The following is a 19,128-nucleotide window of genomic DNA, read 5'->3' on the forward strand; positions in this document are numbered from 1 at the left end:
AGAAAAGGTGAACATGGATACTGAACACTCACACAAATTGCATAAATTGGGAAATACAGTGGAAGCTAATTTTAAATAACTGACATGGCTGGCTAGCTGACTCCAAAATATTTCAGTCTTTGTAGCCTTCCAAGATTAATTCCTTAAGTTTTGGGTGACATTTTAAACACATTACTTTAATGAAAAGGCTACAAAGTAATTTGAAAACAGAGAAGAACTTATTTGAATGCTTTTAAAAACTAATTTTATCTTTTTCTAATTACTCAAAGGCAAAAAAATATATTTATGGTCAAAGTTATAGTAGCTGTAAAATATCTTACAAAACTAAGCAGGCTGGCAATATCTGTATTTCATCAGATAAAAAAATTAGACTAATTTGCTTGCCCAAAACACATACACATCAACAATTCCATTTCTAATCTTTTTTTTCCCTTGGAAAAAAGGGCAAAAGCCTTACTATGACTTATTACCATCATTAAATTTTTATTTAAGAAAAAAAATGTAGTTTTCTTAAGCAGTTCTCAAAGGATAATGCCAGTCTTTTTAAAGAAACTGGGCTTTATTATTGAGTTAAATCAACCAAAACCAGCATTGAAGGCAAGCATATTACAGTCCTTAAATGAAATAATTTCCTTTTTAAAGAACCTCTGCTCCAATGAAGAAATGTATTCAATGACTAACAGTATCCCTACGCTGTACTACATTATACATTTGTAGTGCTGTAGTGTATAAACACTAGAAATAAGCAAGAAAACTCTCTTGAAGATATAGATCTATTTTAATTTTAACCTATAAATTGTATGAGATGCTTTGGACCTTCATTTCTCCATTGAAGAATAATTGTAGGCTGGGATCCAAGCAAGAACCTTGGCAGTCCAAAGTCTTAAAAACCTCAGAGAAAATATTTTACATTTTGCCTGTGAATTCCTGTAAGAAATTACAAACTACTTTTTAAATTCCAAATTTATGTCATGGATCATCTCAAGTCTTTCTTGATTCACGGGGAACCAAAAAAGAAATATAGATGAGCATTTTATAGATTCTGAAGTTCCTCTCTCTTACCAGTGCTAAGAACTGTTGCAGTAGAAATACGAATTGCATAGCAAACTATATTGCAGCATCTGTCCTACAACAACTCCACCAATTTTTAAAATTCCATTTGATAAAACAACAATAATGGTGCAAACATATTAATATTTTTCATAAACTAATATATAAAACTACTGAGGAATTTTGTAAAGCTATCCTTAGAGATATTTTCTCCAGATATATAGTTCATATTCTTGCTAATCAGTGATTAATATGGAAGGGTAAACCAAAAGCATCTAGATCAGTTTTGAGTTCAGCTTCCTTCTATATCAGCACATTCCCTCTTCTGGCAACAACAATAAAAAGATTAACAATTATGGTGAATCAAACAAACTGTATAAGAATCGAGATTAGGTGGCATTGCAAATTTAAAAAATGCACCACCTAAAAATGTGAAAACATTGCTTGTTTGCCTAAAAGCTGCTAATATTCATTTACCTACATTGATGTAAATTTAAAAATAATTAAGACAGTTTAAATTACAAAAAGATATATATACACATATCACAGTCAAGAAACTGATCAGGTTATATTTGTGTTATTCAGACTGCTGACCTAGTACCAACTACTAAATGGGAAGACCCATGTTCTTCTTTCTTAAAGCTCTTCATCTTTAAGCTGAAGTTGGACTGGAGAAACCTTCAAATATAGCCTGGGTTCACTTATCATGCCAAACTGCAATTCTGTAAATCATGGTTTGTTAAATATACCAGACTTGACTAGGTTCACACATAATGCTGACATAAATCCTGGTTTATAAATCAGTGATTGGAACCATTCCTTATGCTAAGGTATATGCTAGGCAAACTACATTATGACATAATGCAATATTGAAGCCATTCTTTCAAAAAGTGGAATAATCTCTGAAAAGTACAGCACACAGGCACCCCAGCTAAAATGCTGATATTTTCCAAGAATTACTTAATGTGATCCAGCTTCGCTAACAAATGTATGAAAGATTTTAAAAATTACAAATAAGTGCTAGGAATAAAAAAGAGAGGCCACTGGTTAGTTGTTAGGTGAGCCCTGTTGATTAGTTACTGTTTTCTTCTTAAATGTAAAATTGAATGATTTTTTTAGACTGCTGGCATGCATTATACTGATTATTTCTAGTTTTTATTTTTTAATAATTGTGTTTTGTTGTTCTTGGTTTTATTTTCTGTTTGCTGCCCAGAGTCACTGTTCTGTGATGGGTAGCCATATACAGTGTTTGAATGAAATTAATAATAATGCAACAATAGCATAACGCCCTGACATTGTACCTTGGCACAATATTTAGTAACTTTGCAGATTAAACCATTCTGCAGAGAAAAGCAGGCATAGTCTGAAAGGTCAATCCAGAATTAAATGTTACTATTGAAACTGAAAGATAGCAAAGTCCATCTGTAAAATTCCTGGCAAGAACTACAGTATTAACAAGAGCTAATTTAAAAAGAACAAAAACAAAACTGGAATACTAAAGGAACTAATCAAACATTACACAGCAAATATTGTGTAATATTTGTTGTGTTGTATTCACTGCAGTTTTCTTAATTTTTTTATGTTTAGTTTATCATTTAAAAGCTGTTTGTTTTCCTTCATTATAAGATAAATAACCATAAATATTGCTTATTGTTAATGGAGCTATCCTGACAATAGTAGTCAAAAAATATATGGCTGTTACCTAATGGTCTAATTCAATCTGCAAAATTATCCCCATCCCCAACAATACACTTTCAGTGTTGTCATTAGGGATTTAGAATAATTACTTTATTCTACAACATATTCCACAAGAGTATATTTCTAACGCATTTTATTCAAGCACTACAATTTTGCAAAGAAGGAATGGCTTTGCTGGGTTCTTGAAATAGGACTGCTGGGGCCTGAATCAAACTATGCTTGAACCTTGCTTTGAGGAACCATGATGAACTTCTGTCTCTACAGCTGGGAGATGAGAAACACCATACTGCTGGCTGGAATTCCAGAAATGTTCACTGTGGGCCTCATGGACAATCTATTAAGAACCTTCCTTTGAAGTTGGAAGGTGACAAAACAACAAGCATGTAGAAAATTCTTAATTAAAATAAATAATTAAAATAAAGAAATTTGTCTTATTCTTAGATATATTTTATCTATAGCAATCTGTACATTCAATTACAGGTAGTCCTCAATTAACAACCACTCATTCAGTGACAACTCCTATTTTTTCACAATGAAGGTAAAATTATAAGCATGCTGATGTGGTTCAAGAATCCAGTTAATTTAACAGGAAAGCCATTCCCTCTTTGCAAAATTGCAGTGACTGAATACAATGCATTAAACATATGCTCCTGTTAAGTATGTTGTAGAATAAAATGATTATTCTAAATCCCTAATGACAACACTGAAATGGGGATAATTTTGCAGATTGAATTACGATGGCGTTGAATGAGTGGTGGTTATGACCAGTCCTCAAGGTTCTGCCCGTCTGAGCACCCTCACAGTGACATGATCACAATCTGGGAGCTTGGCAACTGGCTTGCATTTACGATGGTTGCAGCTCCCATGGTCACATGATCTCAATTTGTGACCTTCCTGCCAGATTCCAACAAGCAAAGGGAATAGGGAAGCTGGCAGGGAAGGTCACAAGTTGCTCAGGTGAGTCTCTCCCACCCACGCACCCTCCCTGAGCCTCGCTGCACTCGCACTGTGCCTCCCTCACCATTTGCACACCCTCTGCCACCCAACAGCAGCCACCCCTAGCCCCACCACACTCAAGCCCCTGCCACTTGTGCACCCTCATGCACCCGCTCCCACCTAGCAGCAGCCACCCAAGCACTGCGCTTCCCTCGCTACCCATGCACCCCCTCACTCCCTCTCCCACCCATCAGCAGCCACCTAACTGCCTGCTGGCCTGCTTGCAAGCCACCTGGAACTTGCAACTTCCTGCCAGCTTCTCCGCTGACTCTGGTTGTTGAAAGCTGGCAGGAAGTTGTGAGGAGGTGCTCACTGAACAGTTCATAATCCTCGCTTAATGACAGCAATGGGGACTGCAGGGATTGCCATCACTAAGCAATGTGGTCACGTGATATCACGCTTTACGACCGCATCATTTAGCGATGGAAATTCCAGCCCCAATTGCCATCACAACTCAAGAACTACCTGTGTGTACAAGCAACTGCCGAAATTAACATACCTTGCCACTCAAACAAATATAAGCCAACATCTGAAACAATCAGAGACACCTTTCCCCTGAACTTCTGCTGGGTTCTTGAAACATTCCAACTGCAAGAAATAATGTTGCTCCAACTCAGAGATTGCCATAAAATAGGAGCATTCTTGTAGGAGAGATACATTAGGCTAACTATCAAGTCCAGCCAAATCTTGTAGGCTCCTGTTTGTACTTCTGCTCATACTATGCTATATACATGTTCTTGTTCCAGCATCATATTCCAGACCTCCAAAATTTTTGCAATCAGAAATGTGGACTAGACTTGTGTAGTACCTTCTCTTTCTTCATCTGTTGCACCCATCATTTAGTTTTAATGCTTGCATTTGGAGTACTGCTGTCTAAATCTTAGGCCAGAAACTAACCTGAAGCCATGGTTTCAAGATAATTCTGCCTGGCTCTAAGATAAATGTTGCATCTCTATTCAGGCTAAACTAAGGTACAAATGAAGGTATTTCAAAGATATAGGAAGCACACAAGTCATAATTGGGCAATTAGTCATTCAGATCAAAAGTAGTTGGACTTCCAGAAGAATTCAAGTACAAACAATAACTGAAAAGCCAAAAAAATCATGACATAATGCATTAAGTAATGAGACTACTGAGTATTGAAAGGTTCTGAAAACTCTTTTTATTCTAGTTGAAATTCCAGACCGAAAGAGAATAAGGCATGATAAGAATATACTTTTGTGCTAAGTGGACTCTTGTCCATGAAAGCCTAAACCATACAGTATAATTCATGTTAAAATGCTCTCCACCAAACAGTTAGAAAGATACTTGTAAAATATCCTTTAAACAGAAGTCTCTTTGAACTATAAACTTCAGCTTCTTAATAATTGATTCTACATCTGGATTGATTCACTCTAGCAATAAGCCAGCTTCCAACAAAGAACTAAGAAAACAATTGTTTTATAAGGCAAGTTTAGCAGATACTATTTCATTTAAATGTATGCTAAAGTAACTTATTAAAATGCTGCTATAAAGTCACAGCCTATGATTAACAATATGCAAAGAACGATAAAAATTCAGCCTACCTGCGCCAACTTCTTTTTCTTCCTCCTCTATGTTATTCTTGATACTATCATATTCATCATCTATTGTTTGATTTCCCCGCATCCGTGACAGAATTCTACGTGCCTTTTGAGTCTGTCCTTTCTGAATAAGCCAGCGGGGGCTTTCAGGAAGAAAGAGGAAGCCAAGAAATTGTATTACAGCTGGAACTGCTGAAAGGCCGAGCATATACCTATGAGGAGGAAAAAAAATACACATGTCTTTAATATGGGTTTATCAAAATTCTCATAGAAAAAAACCGGAGTTTAAGGCTTTAGATATTTTCTTAATGTACTCCATATTATTCTAAACAAGCAGATGGTAAAAAAAAAGTTTATATTCCAAATTTCAGTATCAGCCTATTCCAATAAATCTTATGTTTCAGATATATCATGCAGATGTTCCCTGAACAGCAACACACAAGGCTCGAATTACGAGGGAAAAGATGGAAGGAGGAGAGTTTAATGAAAAGTTCTTATCATTCCCTGTATTTTAATCCAATCATCCATGGTTCTACTACAACCATATAAAAGCTCTTGAACTAGGCTCCTCAGCTTTCCTAAAATTCAAGCACTCTTTAGTCTACTTGTTTGCTCCCATTTTATTTTTTAAAAGATGTAACTCACATAGACTGTCCAAATATTCCCCACAAAAAGTATTTAAGATGGCATCCACAATATCCCTGTTGGATTGTTAAAAATCTTTGAAGTGTTCATTATACTAGAATAAGCCCCTGTTAGATGAAAAGAATCCATTTATTTGTTCTATAAAAACATTTCCCATGAATCAAATATTGGAGTCAACAACAGGGAATGAAAACTATATACAAAAAATGGTTAACAGGCTGTAAGTATAATTTCTCACAAAACAATCAAGAATTGCTCTTTGGAAACACACATAGTTCTTAACATTTGGCACATACTCTGACCAGCAACACAAATAACAAAGCTGCATCTTTTTTAGAAGATTGATGATGTGCCATCAAGTCAGTACTGACTTTTAACAACCGCATAGACCTTATTGAGACTTCTGGGGGAGGTATGGCAAACGGAAGCCAACCTCGGCAAAGACCAAGGAACCGGTGAGGAGACTGGTTTCTTCGAACCTCTCTGGGTAAAGAAAGGATGGCAGATTGCTCATGTGTGCTTTGGACAGCTGCTCCTCATGAAGAGACCTCAGGACAGTGGTTTTCCACAGGTCTGAGCACAGGGAGACAACGGGACCTGCCATCTTGCTCGCAACTGAGGCAGAGACTTTTAAAGGACACTAAGTTCGCAAACCTCACTTTCTAAGTACTTTTGGAAATTGCCTATTAACCATCTTAAAGCTATTAGAGACCTTCAGAAAGCCAAGTTTGAAAAGTCTTCATTGGGTGAATTTATCTTCAACTCTGAACAAAAAATATTAATTATAAGTTTAAGAAAGAATTTGAAATAAAGAGCAAAAAGGTAAAAAAGATTTTGATCTAAGAAAGTTATAAATGGATTAAGGGTCCAAATAAATTTGGAATATTGAGTTTTACTATAACATTTTGGAATTAACTATAAAAAATAAACAGTTTCTTATGGGAAACAAACTTATTTGGCTATCCTGGTTATTGTAAGTCTAACAAAGGGATGATTTTAGAAAATGGATGCTAGAAGGGATTAAAGATTCTAAGAAGAAGAAGAAATACAATCCTGTTCTTGATGTCAGTTAATATCGGGACTTACAAAATGACACAAAACGTTGTAACATCAGAAATATTAAAGGAGATCTTTGATGAATGGAGCCAGAAATTAGTAACTGCAATATCAACAATGTCAGTAATGATGTCTGCTTCTATAGACAGTCTACAAGATGTTAATGAAGGAATGACAGATGTGCAACAAATTTTATCTGACAAGGAAGAGAAAGTACTGAAAGTGGAACTACAAATGATAGGCCAAGAGAATGATTTGGAAAAGAACATTTTACTGGATATACAAAAGAAACTGGCTGAAGTTTTAAAAATTAAAAGGGAAATATGAATGATAAACCAAGAGAATGACCTAGAAAATGTTTTATTAGATCTACAAAAGAGATTTGTTAAAAGCCTTGAAGAAATCCATGCAATGGGCTAAAGAAGAATTGAATAAAAATGAAATCCTACGCCAATATGTGATTGAATTAAAGATTAAGACTATTAGAAGTAAAAGGAAGGAATATAAAGTTGGTTTATTTGATCAAAGTTTAAAATAAGACTTCGTTTTTTTCCAGAGTTCTGGTAACTCTTTATGGACTTTTTGCTGACACCAGGACTGAAAAGGTGATGTTTTATGGATTTGGTCATAGTTAAGGGATGGGATATGGGATGAAGAGGTATTTGTTTATTCTTATGATGTGTGTGTGTTTGCGTGTAAAGAATTATTAAATTTTTTATACTTGTGATGAAGGTTGGAAGTCATTTTTTATATATTTCTTTTTCTTTACTATATTTTTCTTTACTATTTTTTTTTTCCTGCACTTTTTATTTTTTTTCCATTCTCTTTCTCTAAGTTTAGTTTGTATTAGTTGTTACTATTGTAATTAAACTTAATAAAAATATATTAAAAAACAGACCTTATCCAGGATTTTAGAATATAGTTTCTTACTCTGAAAATATTGCATATTGATTACAAAACTATCAAAGCAAATATATAGCTATTTTATAGAAACATCTTAAAACAGTCTTTCCAATACTGGTTTCAATATGCTTTTAGATTTCTTGTTCACATTATTTATAAAGTGTGTATGTTTATGTATACACGTGTAGTCATAGTCAAACTATGACTATGACTGTGTATACCATGTACACATACAAATGAACTAACAGACTCCTTAGGTTTGGTACAAATTTTGCCATGCTTTGATACAGAATTTCCAAAAATAAATTAATCTTTTTAATTCAACCCATTCCTGTATTTTAATTGGATTTGGTTAGTTTGGACAGTTTGGATACATGTGACCCAAGTTCTTAGTTCCTGTGATGTTGTAAACAAGAACAAGATGTAAGAAATAGGACTGCTGGGGCCTGAATCAAACTATGCTTGAACCTTGCTTTGAGGAGCCATGATGAACTTCTGTCTCTACAGCTGGGAGATAAGAAACACCATACCGCTGGCTGGAATTCAAGAAATGTTCACTGTGGGCCCTACGGATAATTAAGAATTTTCCTTTAAAGTTGGAAGGTAACAAAACAAGGAGCATGTAGAAAAATCCCTAATTAAAATAATTAAAATAAAACTTGCCTTATTCTGTGCAAACATCCTTTGGAATATTAAGTCTTACTAAAATTGGTTGTCAAAAAAAGATTAAAGACACACTCGAGCCGACTTAACCTCTAGAGCCTCCATCTATGCCAGGGTTTCTCAACCAGGGTTCCATGAGAGATCACTAGGGGTTCCCTGGGAGATCATGATTTATTTAAAGAGTTATTTCAAATTCGGGCAACTTCACATTAAAGAGATAAGTTTCATTCTTTATTTTTAGTTCAAGAACATGCATATGTACAAGCCTACACATGAAACAAACGTAATAATTTTGTAACTTCTGGCCTATATTTGAGCCTGAATGTACAGGGGTTCCCGAGGCCTGAAAAATATTTCAGGGGTTCCTGCAGGGTGAAAATATTGAGAAGGGCTGTAGCCGTCTCCTTTGCATCAGTGTTGTACATGACTTGCCAAGGTCATCTTCTGGGATGGTTTTTCTACTTCTCATTCTGATCAATGGCCAAGAGCCTTGCAATTGTGTCTCCCATCCAAGTATTAACCAGAGCCTGCCAAAAATGTTTAGGATCTGCCACCTGCTGAGGCTTGAACAAACGTAATACATTTTAAATGTTCACAAACAGAAGAGTTAACAATTTTATTTTACTGTTGGTTAAAAAACATTTTGTTTTGTGCCACTGCATGACTCTCCTCATATACCTGTGGGAAATAAATCCTCCATTAATAGAAACTGAGCATGGAAAGATGTGGATAGAATGAGGTTTTTACTGCAGGAGCCTTGAATGTTAGCATCAACTTTCTGATATATGATAAGGTTAACTACGTGACTGGAATTAGTTCCAAATATGCCTTATTGGTATACTGTTATGATATACGGTAGGTTTTTTAAAAATTTATTTTTATTCCTAAAGCCAAAACCTCTTTTTTTTAAGAACTTTATTATATTTTCAGAATATAATTAAAATACAAAATATAGAATATAGAAAAGATATAGAACTAAAGAAAAAAGGAAAAACTATAAAAGTGTGAGACAGAGAAACAGAACGTGACTTCCAACCTTCTCAATACAGATATGAGTACACTTATAAACATAATCTCTTACCATTAGTTAAACCTTAGTAACATTTCTATCAAAACAAACCATTTAATCATTAAAGCCCAAAATCAAAGCTTCATTTTTTTCTGACACAAGCAAGTAGTCTAAAAGTGGTTGCCAAGGAGAAACAAATTCAGAAACGTATTTCCTCTTATCAGTGCTGTTAACTTGGCCATTTGGGCCAGCTCCATCGGTTTGATAATCCAATCCTCCACTGAAGGTATTTGTGGATCTTTCCATCGTTGTGCATATAAAAGTCTTGCAGCTGTAATCATGTATAAAAGCAAAGTCCCATGTTGTTTCTCGAGCTGCTTCTCCATCAGACCCAAGAGAAACAGTTCTGGCTTTTTTTTGTAAGTCTTAAAGTCAAAACTTCTGATAGTTTAATTAAGTACTCAAAGTCAGGTTGATAAGGTGGTATCTTTATGCCAAGAACACAGTGGATTTATTCATGGCTTGTAAAATTCAGTTCAACGATTAATTAACATACAATCAATTTTAATTAGAGTATACATTCCTAAACCAGGTAGTAATTAGAACTAAAACAACAACAAACTTCAAAACAATAAAAAGAAGCAATGACTAGTCAAAACAAGAAATACTAATAGTTTTGGAAAAAAACTCTTTAATAACAACAATAATAAATTAAATTTGTATGCCACCTGATTCCCCATGACTCTGGGTGACAACAATCAAAACAAAGAAATTACAGTAAAACCAATAAAAGGAAGGAAAAAGATAAAAGATGGCAAGAACAACAGATTGGATGGGATGAAATAAGGTATCTCTGTCGCTGTAGTGGGATGTGAGAATGACCTTGGAAGATGGGGGGCAGAGAGAGCTGCCTAGGGAATGATCAGATAAAAGGGGAAGAAGCCCGTAACTGGGTAATGGAAAGAGAAAGAAACTTAGAAAGGATCTGTCCTAATTGATCAGGAGGTAAAAAGGGAGAGCGGGAGATTTGTACTTTCAGACTTGCAAGATTCTGTTAAGGGAGCCTAACAATAAAGTAGAATTAGCTCATCTGGTTGTGTTTCCTGTCTGTTCTACTTGAGAGGCTGACATTCTCCCTTACCAAAGACCTGGATGAAGAGCCATATTTTCATGGTTCTTCTAAACAATAGCACAGTGGAGACCATCTGGGTCTCCGGGGGAACCTTGTTCCATGGGGCAGGTGCTGCTAAAAAGGAGGCACACTTCCAGGGTCCCCATAGATGGCATTCTTTAATCAAATGAACCTCCAACCCTGCAGGATCAAATTGGCCAAGCAAATACTATGGAAGACAGGCAGTCCCTCAAGTAACCAGGCCCTATGTCATGCAGTGCTTTACAGGTAATGACCAGTACCTTAAATCACACCTGGAAACAAACTGGCAACCAGAGCAGCTGGCAAAGCAGAGGTGTTATATGGGCAGATCAAGGCATGCCTATCAGCTTGCACCACAGCATTCCAGACTAGCTGAAGCTTCTGGATGTTCTTCAAGGACAACCCCACGTAGAGTGTGTTGCAGTAAAGCCGCAAGGTGACTAGGGCATGAGTGACTGTCTGAAGGGCCCCTTGATCTAGGAAAGGGGACAACTGGTGCATCATATGAAGTTGTACAAAAGCCTTCCTGGCCACAGCTGCTCTTTAAGCAGGAGGTGCAAGTATTTGGGTTTTCTGAACTCTCACATATCTTACTTACCCCCTTTCAGATTTTCTGAAATGTTTGCATATCTTTGCTATTGAATGTTATCACAGCTTCAGATGAATCTTACTGACATAGAAAGAGAATCTGAGGAAACAAATTACACCAATATTTGGTGCTTGTTTCATTTATTTCATAAACAAAATACAGGTAGTCCTCTGGTTACGATGGCAGTTGGGACCAGAATTTCCATTGCTAAGTGATGTGATCGTAAAGCACAATGTCACATGATGGCATTGCTTAGTGATGGCAACCCCAGGACCCCACAAGTCATTAAGTGGGAAGAGGCAGGAGTCCCAGGCAAGGAGTGTGGGGGGGTCCACGGGTGCCACGGGTTGGGTGCTATGGGCAGGGGCTACGGAACGCAGGGATGTGAGGGTGCTGCAGGGGTGGGAGAGTGTTGTGGGCAGGTGTTAAGGAGCATGGGCGGTCTGGTGAGGGCCACAGGCAGGTGCTAGGGAGCACAGGCTGGCATTAGCAAGTGCAGGTAGGCTGGCAAGGGTCATGGGTGGGCCAGTGAGGGCCACAGGAGGGCTGGCGAAGGCCACAGGCAGGCACTGGGTAGTGTGGGCAGGCCAGTGAGGGCCACAGACAGCTGGTGCTAGGGAATGCAGGTGGGCCAGCAAGGGCCACGGGCAGGTGCTAGAGAGCATGGGCAGGCGGGGGAGTGCTACAGAGTATGAGACACCTGGGATTTTGTACTCCTTAGTGGGGTTCCTTGGGAGAAAAAGTGGCAGGAGCGACTTACAGGAGTGACTTGTGGTGATCACATGACCATGGTTCACTACAACGTAATCATGAGCTGAAGACCTGAGCGCCCAGATCGTGATCATGTGACCGTGGGGATGTTACAACAGCCGCAACTTCGTGGACCAGTTATAAGTCCCTCTTGTTCAGTGCTGTTGTAATTTTGAACAGCTGCTGAATGGGTGGTTGTAACTCGAGGATACCTCTAATCCAGTACGTAATTCTCCTGCGTGAAAAATTAGCTCGTTAGATATAGTAACTGGTTGCACCATCTTCAGCTACAATAATTGCAACCAAATCCTTCCTGTGGTTGGTGATCCATCTCTTACATTGTTGTATAGGAATTCCTTCAGAGCAAACTGCTTCAACCAAAAATAGACAGACACACATTCATTTGAGGGTTTTCTAGCATAAACCTTTCATTCCAGGTCCTGTAACATTTCTGAGATTTATTTCAGGACTGTGACTTGGCTCTATATAAAATGAAAGAGCTGTTATGATTTCATTTTAATATTAAAAAATTCATACCAACCTCCATCCATTCTTAGGAAGATAACTGAAGGCTCCATCTATAATACTTGCAAAGAACTGTCCTCCTGTGATGAAAAGTGTATTTATAGTAACTAATCTGCCTCTTAGATGAGGTGGAGCGACTTCTGCAATGTATACTGGAACTGTCATAGAAGCAATACCTACAAGAAATAAATAGTAATAATTAAAGTGAACCCATTTATAAAAATTAAATCACAGTATGTCCTTGATAAAGTTACCTAAAAGTTTGATATTATCACAGAAAGTTGGGAAGGTATGTTGAAATTATAATATTTTAGAAATGCATTAAATTTCTATTAATTTTATTTCAACCTGGTGAGCAAAGCTCTAGTAGTAGTTTATTAACTGATTAGTCTTACAACCATATCAAAGAAAATAAAATAAAGGTAAAAGACAGGATCTAATTCCAGGGTGAAATAGATAAAAGAAAATACAATAATAAAATACGTATGTGGTAAATACAAAACAATCAGCATTCAGATAAAAATACAAAAAAAATCAGCATTCAGATAAATATATCACCTTTGCATGAAACCCTGATCTGTTCGATATAATGGGTTCTTAGCTGAACTGTCTTGTCTATAAACTTGGCAGTTCTGCTCACAATGGATATGTTAGAGCCCAGGAGGAAATAGGACAATCTGTCATTCAGATCCCCATGGTCTCCTCTTTCAAGTAGGGATGTTAAATAACTAATCCTAAAAGGGGCATAGAGTTGACAGTCAAACAAAACACGAGCAATATCTTCGATGGCTGGGGCACCACATATACACATCCTCCCATGATATGGCAGGTGATAGAAGCACCCATATTTGGCCATGAAATTCAACAACTCAAATCTTGCTCTAGAATAGGGCCTTCTTAATAATTGCATTAAACTCATTGACATGTATTTTTTGAAGTGGAAAATGGTTTTGTTCTTAGCCATCCAATTCAAAGATCTATTTTTTGCCAATAAATCCATGTCTGTTTGGGCTCTGGTATCTGTTGTTGTTTATTCGTTTAGTCGCTTCCGACTCGTGACTTCATGGACCAGCCCACGCCAGAGCTTCCTGTCGGTCGTCAACACCCCCAGCTCCCTCAGGGACGAGTCCGTCACCTCTAGAATATCATCCATCCATCTTGCCCTTGGTCGGCCTCTCTTCCTTTTGCCTTCCACTCTCCCTAGCATCAGCATCTTCTCCAGGGTGTCCTGTCTTCTCATTATGTGGCCAAAGTATTTCAGTTTTGCCTTTAATATCATTCCCTCAAGTGAGCAGTCTGGCTTTATTTCCTGGAGGATGGACTGGTTTGATCTTCTTGCAGTCCAAGGCACTCTCAGAATTTTCCTCCAACACCACAGTTCAAAAGCATCGATCTTCCTTCGCTCAGCTTTCCTTATGGTCCAGCTCTCGCAGCCATATGTTACTACAGGGAACACCATTGCTTTAACTATGCGGGCCTTTGTTGTCAGTGTGATGTCTCTGCTCTTAACTGTTTTATCGAGATTTGTCATTGCTCTTCTCCCAAGGATTAAGCGTCTTCTGATTTCCTGATATCTGGTATCTAGGACTCTATTTAAAAATTTCTATTGCCTGGGAGGCAGCTGAGAGTAAATATTGGGTGGAAAACCCATGCTGTGAAATAACACTGGTAAGTCGGTTTACCCAGGAGGTGGGGTGAGCCATACTTATCTGTTCAGCTAAACATATTTTAGGTCACCTATCAGGGTCCATTGAATGGATCCTCTGCCAATAAGTAAAGACTTTAATTATTGAGTGGCTGTTTATGGTGTGGATACCTGTTTCTGATCTGGATGCGGGGGCTGATGTGTTCTCATCAATTTCTAGTATGTTTCTTTAAAAATGGGTCTGGACCTATTTAAGTGAGGTAGCTTTTGTTTGTTGTTTATTCGTTTAGTCGCTTCCGACTCTTCGTGACTTCATGGACCAGCCCACGCCAGAGCTTCCTGTCGGTCGTCAACATCCCCAGCTCCCCCAGGGACGAGTCCGTCACCTCTAGAATATCATCCATCCATCTTGCCCTTGGTCGGCCCCTCTTCCTTTTGCCTTCCACTCTCCCTAGCATCAGCATCTTCTCCAGGGTGTCCTGTCTTCTCATTATGTGGCCAAAGTATTTCAGTTTTGCCTTTAATATCATTCCCTCAAGTGAGCAGTCTGGCTTTATTTCCTGGAGGATGGACTGGTTTGATCTTCTTGCAGTCCAAGGCACTCTCAGAATTTTCCTCCAACACCACAGTTCAAAAGCATCGATCTTCCTTCGCTCAGCTTTCCTTATGGTCCAGCTCTCGCAGCCATATGTTACTACAGGGAACACCATTGCTTTAACTATGCGGGCCTTTGTTGTCAGTGTGATGTCTCTGCTCTTAACTGTTTTATCGAGATTTGTCATTGCTCTTCTCCCAAGGATTAAGCGTCTTCTGATTTCCTGATATCTGGTATCTAGGACTCTATTTAAAAATTTCTATTGCCTGGGAGGCAGCTGAGAGTAAATATTGGGTGGAAAACCCATGCTGTGAAATAACACTGGTAAGTCGGTTTACCCAGGAGGTGGGGTGAGCCATACTTATCTGTTCAGCTAAACATATTTTAGGTCACCTATCAGGGTCCATTGAATGGATCCTCTGCCAATAAGTAAAGACTTTAATTATTGAGTGGCTGTTTATGGTGTGGATACCTGTTTCTGATCTGGATGCGGGGGCTGATGTGTTCTCATCAATTTCTAGTATGTTTCTTTAAAAATGGGTCTGGACCTATTTAAGTGAGGTAGCTTTTGTTTGTTGTTTATTCGTTTAGTCGCTTCCGACTCTTCGTGACTTCATGGACCAGCCCACGCCAGAGCTTCCTGTCGGTCGTCAACATCCCCAGCTCCCCCAGGGACGAGTCCGTCACCTCTAGAATATCATCCATCCATCTTGCCCTTGGTCGGCCCCTCTTCCTTTTGCCTTCCACTCTCCCTAGCATCAGCATCTTCTCCAGGGTGTCCTGTCTTCTCATTATGTGGCCAAAGTATTTCAGTTTTGCCTTTAATATCATTCCCTCAAGTGAGCAGTCTGGCTTTATTTCCTGGAGGATGGACTGGTTGGATCTTCTTGCAGTCCAAGGCACTCTCAGAATTTTCCTCCAACACCACAGTTCAAAAGCATCGATCTTCCTTCTCTCAGCCTTCCTTATGGTCCAGCTCTCGCAGCCATATGTTACTACAGGGAACACCATTGCTTTAACTATGCGGGCCTTTGTTGTCAGTGTGATGTCTCTGCTCTTAACTATTTTATCGAGATTTGTCATTGCTCTTCTCCCAAGGATTAAGCGTCTTCTGATTTCCTGACTGCAGTCAGCATCTGCAGTAATCTTTGCACCTAGGAATACAAAGTCTTTCACTGCTTCTACATTTTCTCCCTCTATTTGCCAGTTATCAATCAAGCTGGTTGCCATAATCTTGGTTTTTTTGAGGTTTAGCTGCAAGCCAGCTTTTGCACTTTCTTCTTTCACTTTCATCATAAGGCTCCTCAGTTCCTCTTCACTTTCAGCCATCAAAGTGGTATCATCTGCATATCTGAGATTGTTAATGTTTCTTCCAGAGATTTTAACTCCAGCCTTGGATTCCTCAAGACCAGCTTGTCGCATGATGTGTTCTGCATACAAGTTGAATAGGTAGGGTGAGAGTATACAGCCCTGCCGTACTCCTTTCCCAATCTTAAACCAGTCCGTTGTTCCGTGGTCTGTTCTTACTGTTGCTACTTGGTCGTTATACAGATTCTTCAGGAGGCATACAAGATGACTTGGTATCCCCATACCACTAAGAACTTGCCACAATTTGTTATGGTCCACACAGTCAAAGGCTTTAGAATAGTCAATAAAACAGAAATAGATGTTTTTCTGAAACTCCCTGGCTTTTTCCATTATCCAGCGGATATTGGCAATTTGGTCTCTAGTTCCTCTGCCTTTTCTAAACCCAGCCTGTACATCTGGCAATTCTCGCTCCATGAACTGCTGAAGTCTACCTTGCAGGATCTTGAGCATTACCTTACTGGCATGTGAAATGAGTGCCACTGTTCGATAGTTTGAACATTCTTTAGTGTTTCCCTTTTTTGGTATGGGGATATAAGTTGATTTTTTCCAATCTGATGGCCATTCTTGTGTTTTCCAAATTTGCTGGCATATAGCATGCATTACCTTGACAGCATCATCTTGCAAGATTTTGAACAGTTCAGCTGGGATGCCGTCTTCTCCTGCTGCCTTGTTATTAGCAATGCTTCTTAAGGCCCACTCAACCTCACTCTTCAGGATGTCTGGCTCTAGCTCACTGACCACACCGTCAAAGCTATCCCCGATATTGTTATCCTTCCTATACAGGTCTTCTGTATATTCTTGCCACCTTTTCTTGATCTCTTCTTCTTCTGTTAGGTCCTTGCCATCTTTGTTTTTGATCATACCCATTTTGGCCTGGAATTTACCTCCAATGTTTCTAATTTTCTGGAAGAGGTCTCTTGTCCTTCCTATTCTATTGTCTTCTTCCACTTCCGCGCATTGCTTGTTTAAAAATAATTCCTTATCTCTTCTGGCTAACCTCTGGAATTTTGCATTTAATTGGGCATATCTCCCCCTATCACTGTTGCCTTTTGCTTTCCTTCTTTTGTAAGACCCCACAATTCCACACCATAGGTCAGCACTGGGACTATTTTTTTATTCAGCAGTTTAGCATACTCAAAATAGGTTTTTCATGATAAAAAGAAGATTAAAATTGTATAAATTTAAAACATGAAATGTTTACATTTTCAGGGAGGCAGAAATGAATATTTAGAGCTTTGCTTAGTGAGCAAAGCTCTAAATATTCATTTCTGCCTCCCTGTGAAGATAAACATTTCATGTTTTAAATTTATACAATTTTAATCTTCTTTTTATCATGAAAAACCTATTTTGAGTATGCTAAACTGCTCAAGAAAAAAAATCTAAAATAGGGAACTGTTATTTCCTCATTGCCAACCCTGAAGGAGATCTGATTTATATGGACAAAACTAAAAATGTATGACTAAGACCTGTGCAAAGTGTCATCAGTTACAATTAGGTAGACTACATTAAGTGCATAGGATGCATCTATCACAAAGACAGAAAAAGAGCACTGATTTCAGATTCATCTTTTCTAAATACTACCTCTATGAGTGACTAGGGTAATTTTATTAATTGCAACAATTTTCTTTTTTATTCCAACTAACTGAAATATCTGTATTCTTGATCCAGGGGAGTCCACAATACTATTCTCTCACTCTGCTTTCCCGCCTTTGGTCCCTCCACCAAACTATTGGTGAATATAGTAGTAGCAATCTGTTTTGGAAATGGCAAGTAAAACTCCTTGGACTGCTTGATTTCAAGGTTATAATTGGTGATAAGGATGGGGTATTTAAATGCCCAACACCTACTTTAGACTTGCTTCCTTGTGTCCCTCCAGAATATATCACATCCACAAACAGAAAAGAAAAAAAATATTACTAATCTAAATGTGGGCATATTTGGAATTTTAAGAGTGTGCTATGTGCACTCGTGATCTCCCAGCGATAACAAGGCTATCCTGGTAGACATGGTCAGTAACAAACCACTTGTTCATCAGGTACATATCCTTCCAGCAACACACATTGGGCTACAGCAGTTCCCAACCATTTTTATTTTCTAAGAATGTACATGTGAAGTATAAAAGCATTCTTGAAATTTTAAAAAAAAAATGCTTCAGGCAGCTGCTTTCTTTGCAACATGCAAAGCTTCTTTTTTAAATAAAAAGAATATGGCAGTCATGGCAATTGACTCGTGGTCACTGAAAGATATGTCTGCAGGAATACGGTCATCTGCAGTCACCATGTTGGGAATCCAGGCCTTTATAGTTTGGAGAAGGGTTTCTCAACCAGGGTTCTGTGGGACCCTAGGGTTCCACAAGGGGTCACTAGGGGGTCCCTGGGAGATCACAATTTATTTAAAAAATTATTTCAAATTTGGACAACATTAAACTCTTCACATTAAAGAGGTAAGTTTCATGCTTTATTTTTAGTTTAAGAACTCTGTTAATGCATATATACAGACCTACACATGAAACAAATATAATAATTTTGTAACTTCTGGCCTATATTCAAGTCTGAATGTGCAGGGGTTCCCCAAGGCCTGAAAAATATTTCAAGGATTCCTTCAGCGTGAAAAGATTGAGAAAGGCTGGTTTGGAGGAATGCTTCTATTTATCCTTTTAGCACTCTTTATCACCATATTTTTACTGCGTATTTCAAAAGAAGAAAAAAGTTGCTCAAGGACAGAGCACGCCCTTTCTGTTATTTCAGCAAATATACTCTCTTGGAGGCAATGGAAGCCTTAAACACAGTACTCGGACTACAATTGATCATTATGTAGTACCAACATCTGCACATTAGGTAACATTAGCAATGAAATGTTTTAGATATAAAACATAACCTTTTCATTTGGAATGAAGTAGAATGCAGAGGTAAGGCACCATT

At 38.1% G+C, this 19,128-nt stretch overlaps 1 protein-coding gene across 4 annotated transcripts in view; it reads right to left on the reverse strand.

Annotated features, from left to right (window-relative positions):
- SLC2A13 (solute carrier family 2 member 13) overlaps nt 1-19,128 on the reverse strand; it is a 135,947-nt gene that overhangs the window by 88,732 nt on the left and 28,087 nt on the right. For all 4 annotated transcript variants that reach the window (XR_010068283.1, XR_010068284.1, XM_063307979.1 and 1 more), the window contains exons 2-3: nt 12,616-12,775; nt 5,310-5,518 (exon numbers count right to left, since the gene is read on the reverse strand). Coding sequence is in view for 2 of the 4 variants with exons in the window: in XM_063307979.1 (XP_063164049.1) it covers nt 5,310-5,518; nt 12,616-12,775 (369 nt within the window). In the remaining 2 variants the exon portion in view is untranslated. The remainder of the gene's footprint in view (nt 1-5,309; nt 5,519-12,615; nt 12,776-19,128) is intronic.

Source organism: Candoia aspera, chromosome 7 (assembly GCF_035149785.1).
Source record: "Candoia aspera isolate rCanAsp1 chromosome 7, rCanAsp1.hap2, whole genome shotgun sequence".
Classification (NCBI taxonomy): Eukaryota; Metazoa; Chordata; class Lepidosauria; order Squamata; family Boidae; genus Candoia; species Candoia aspera.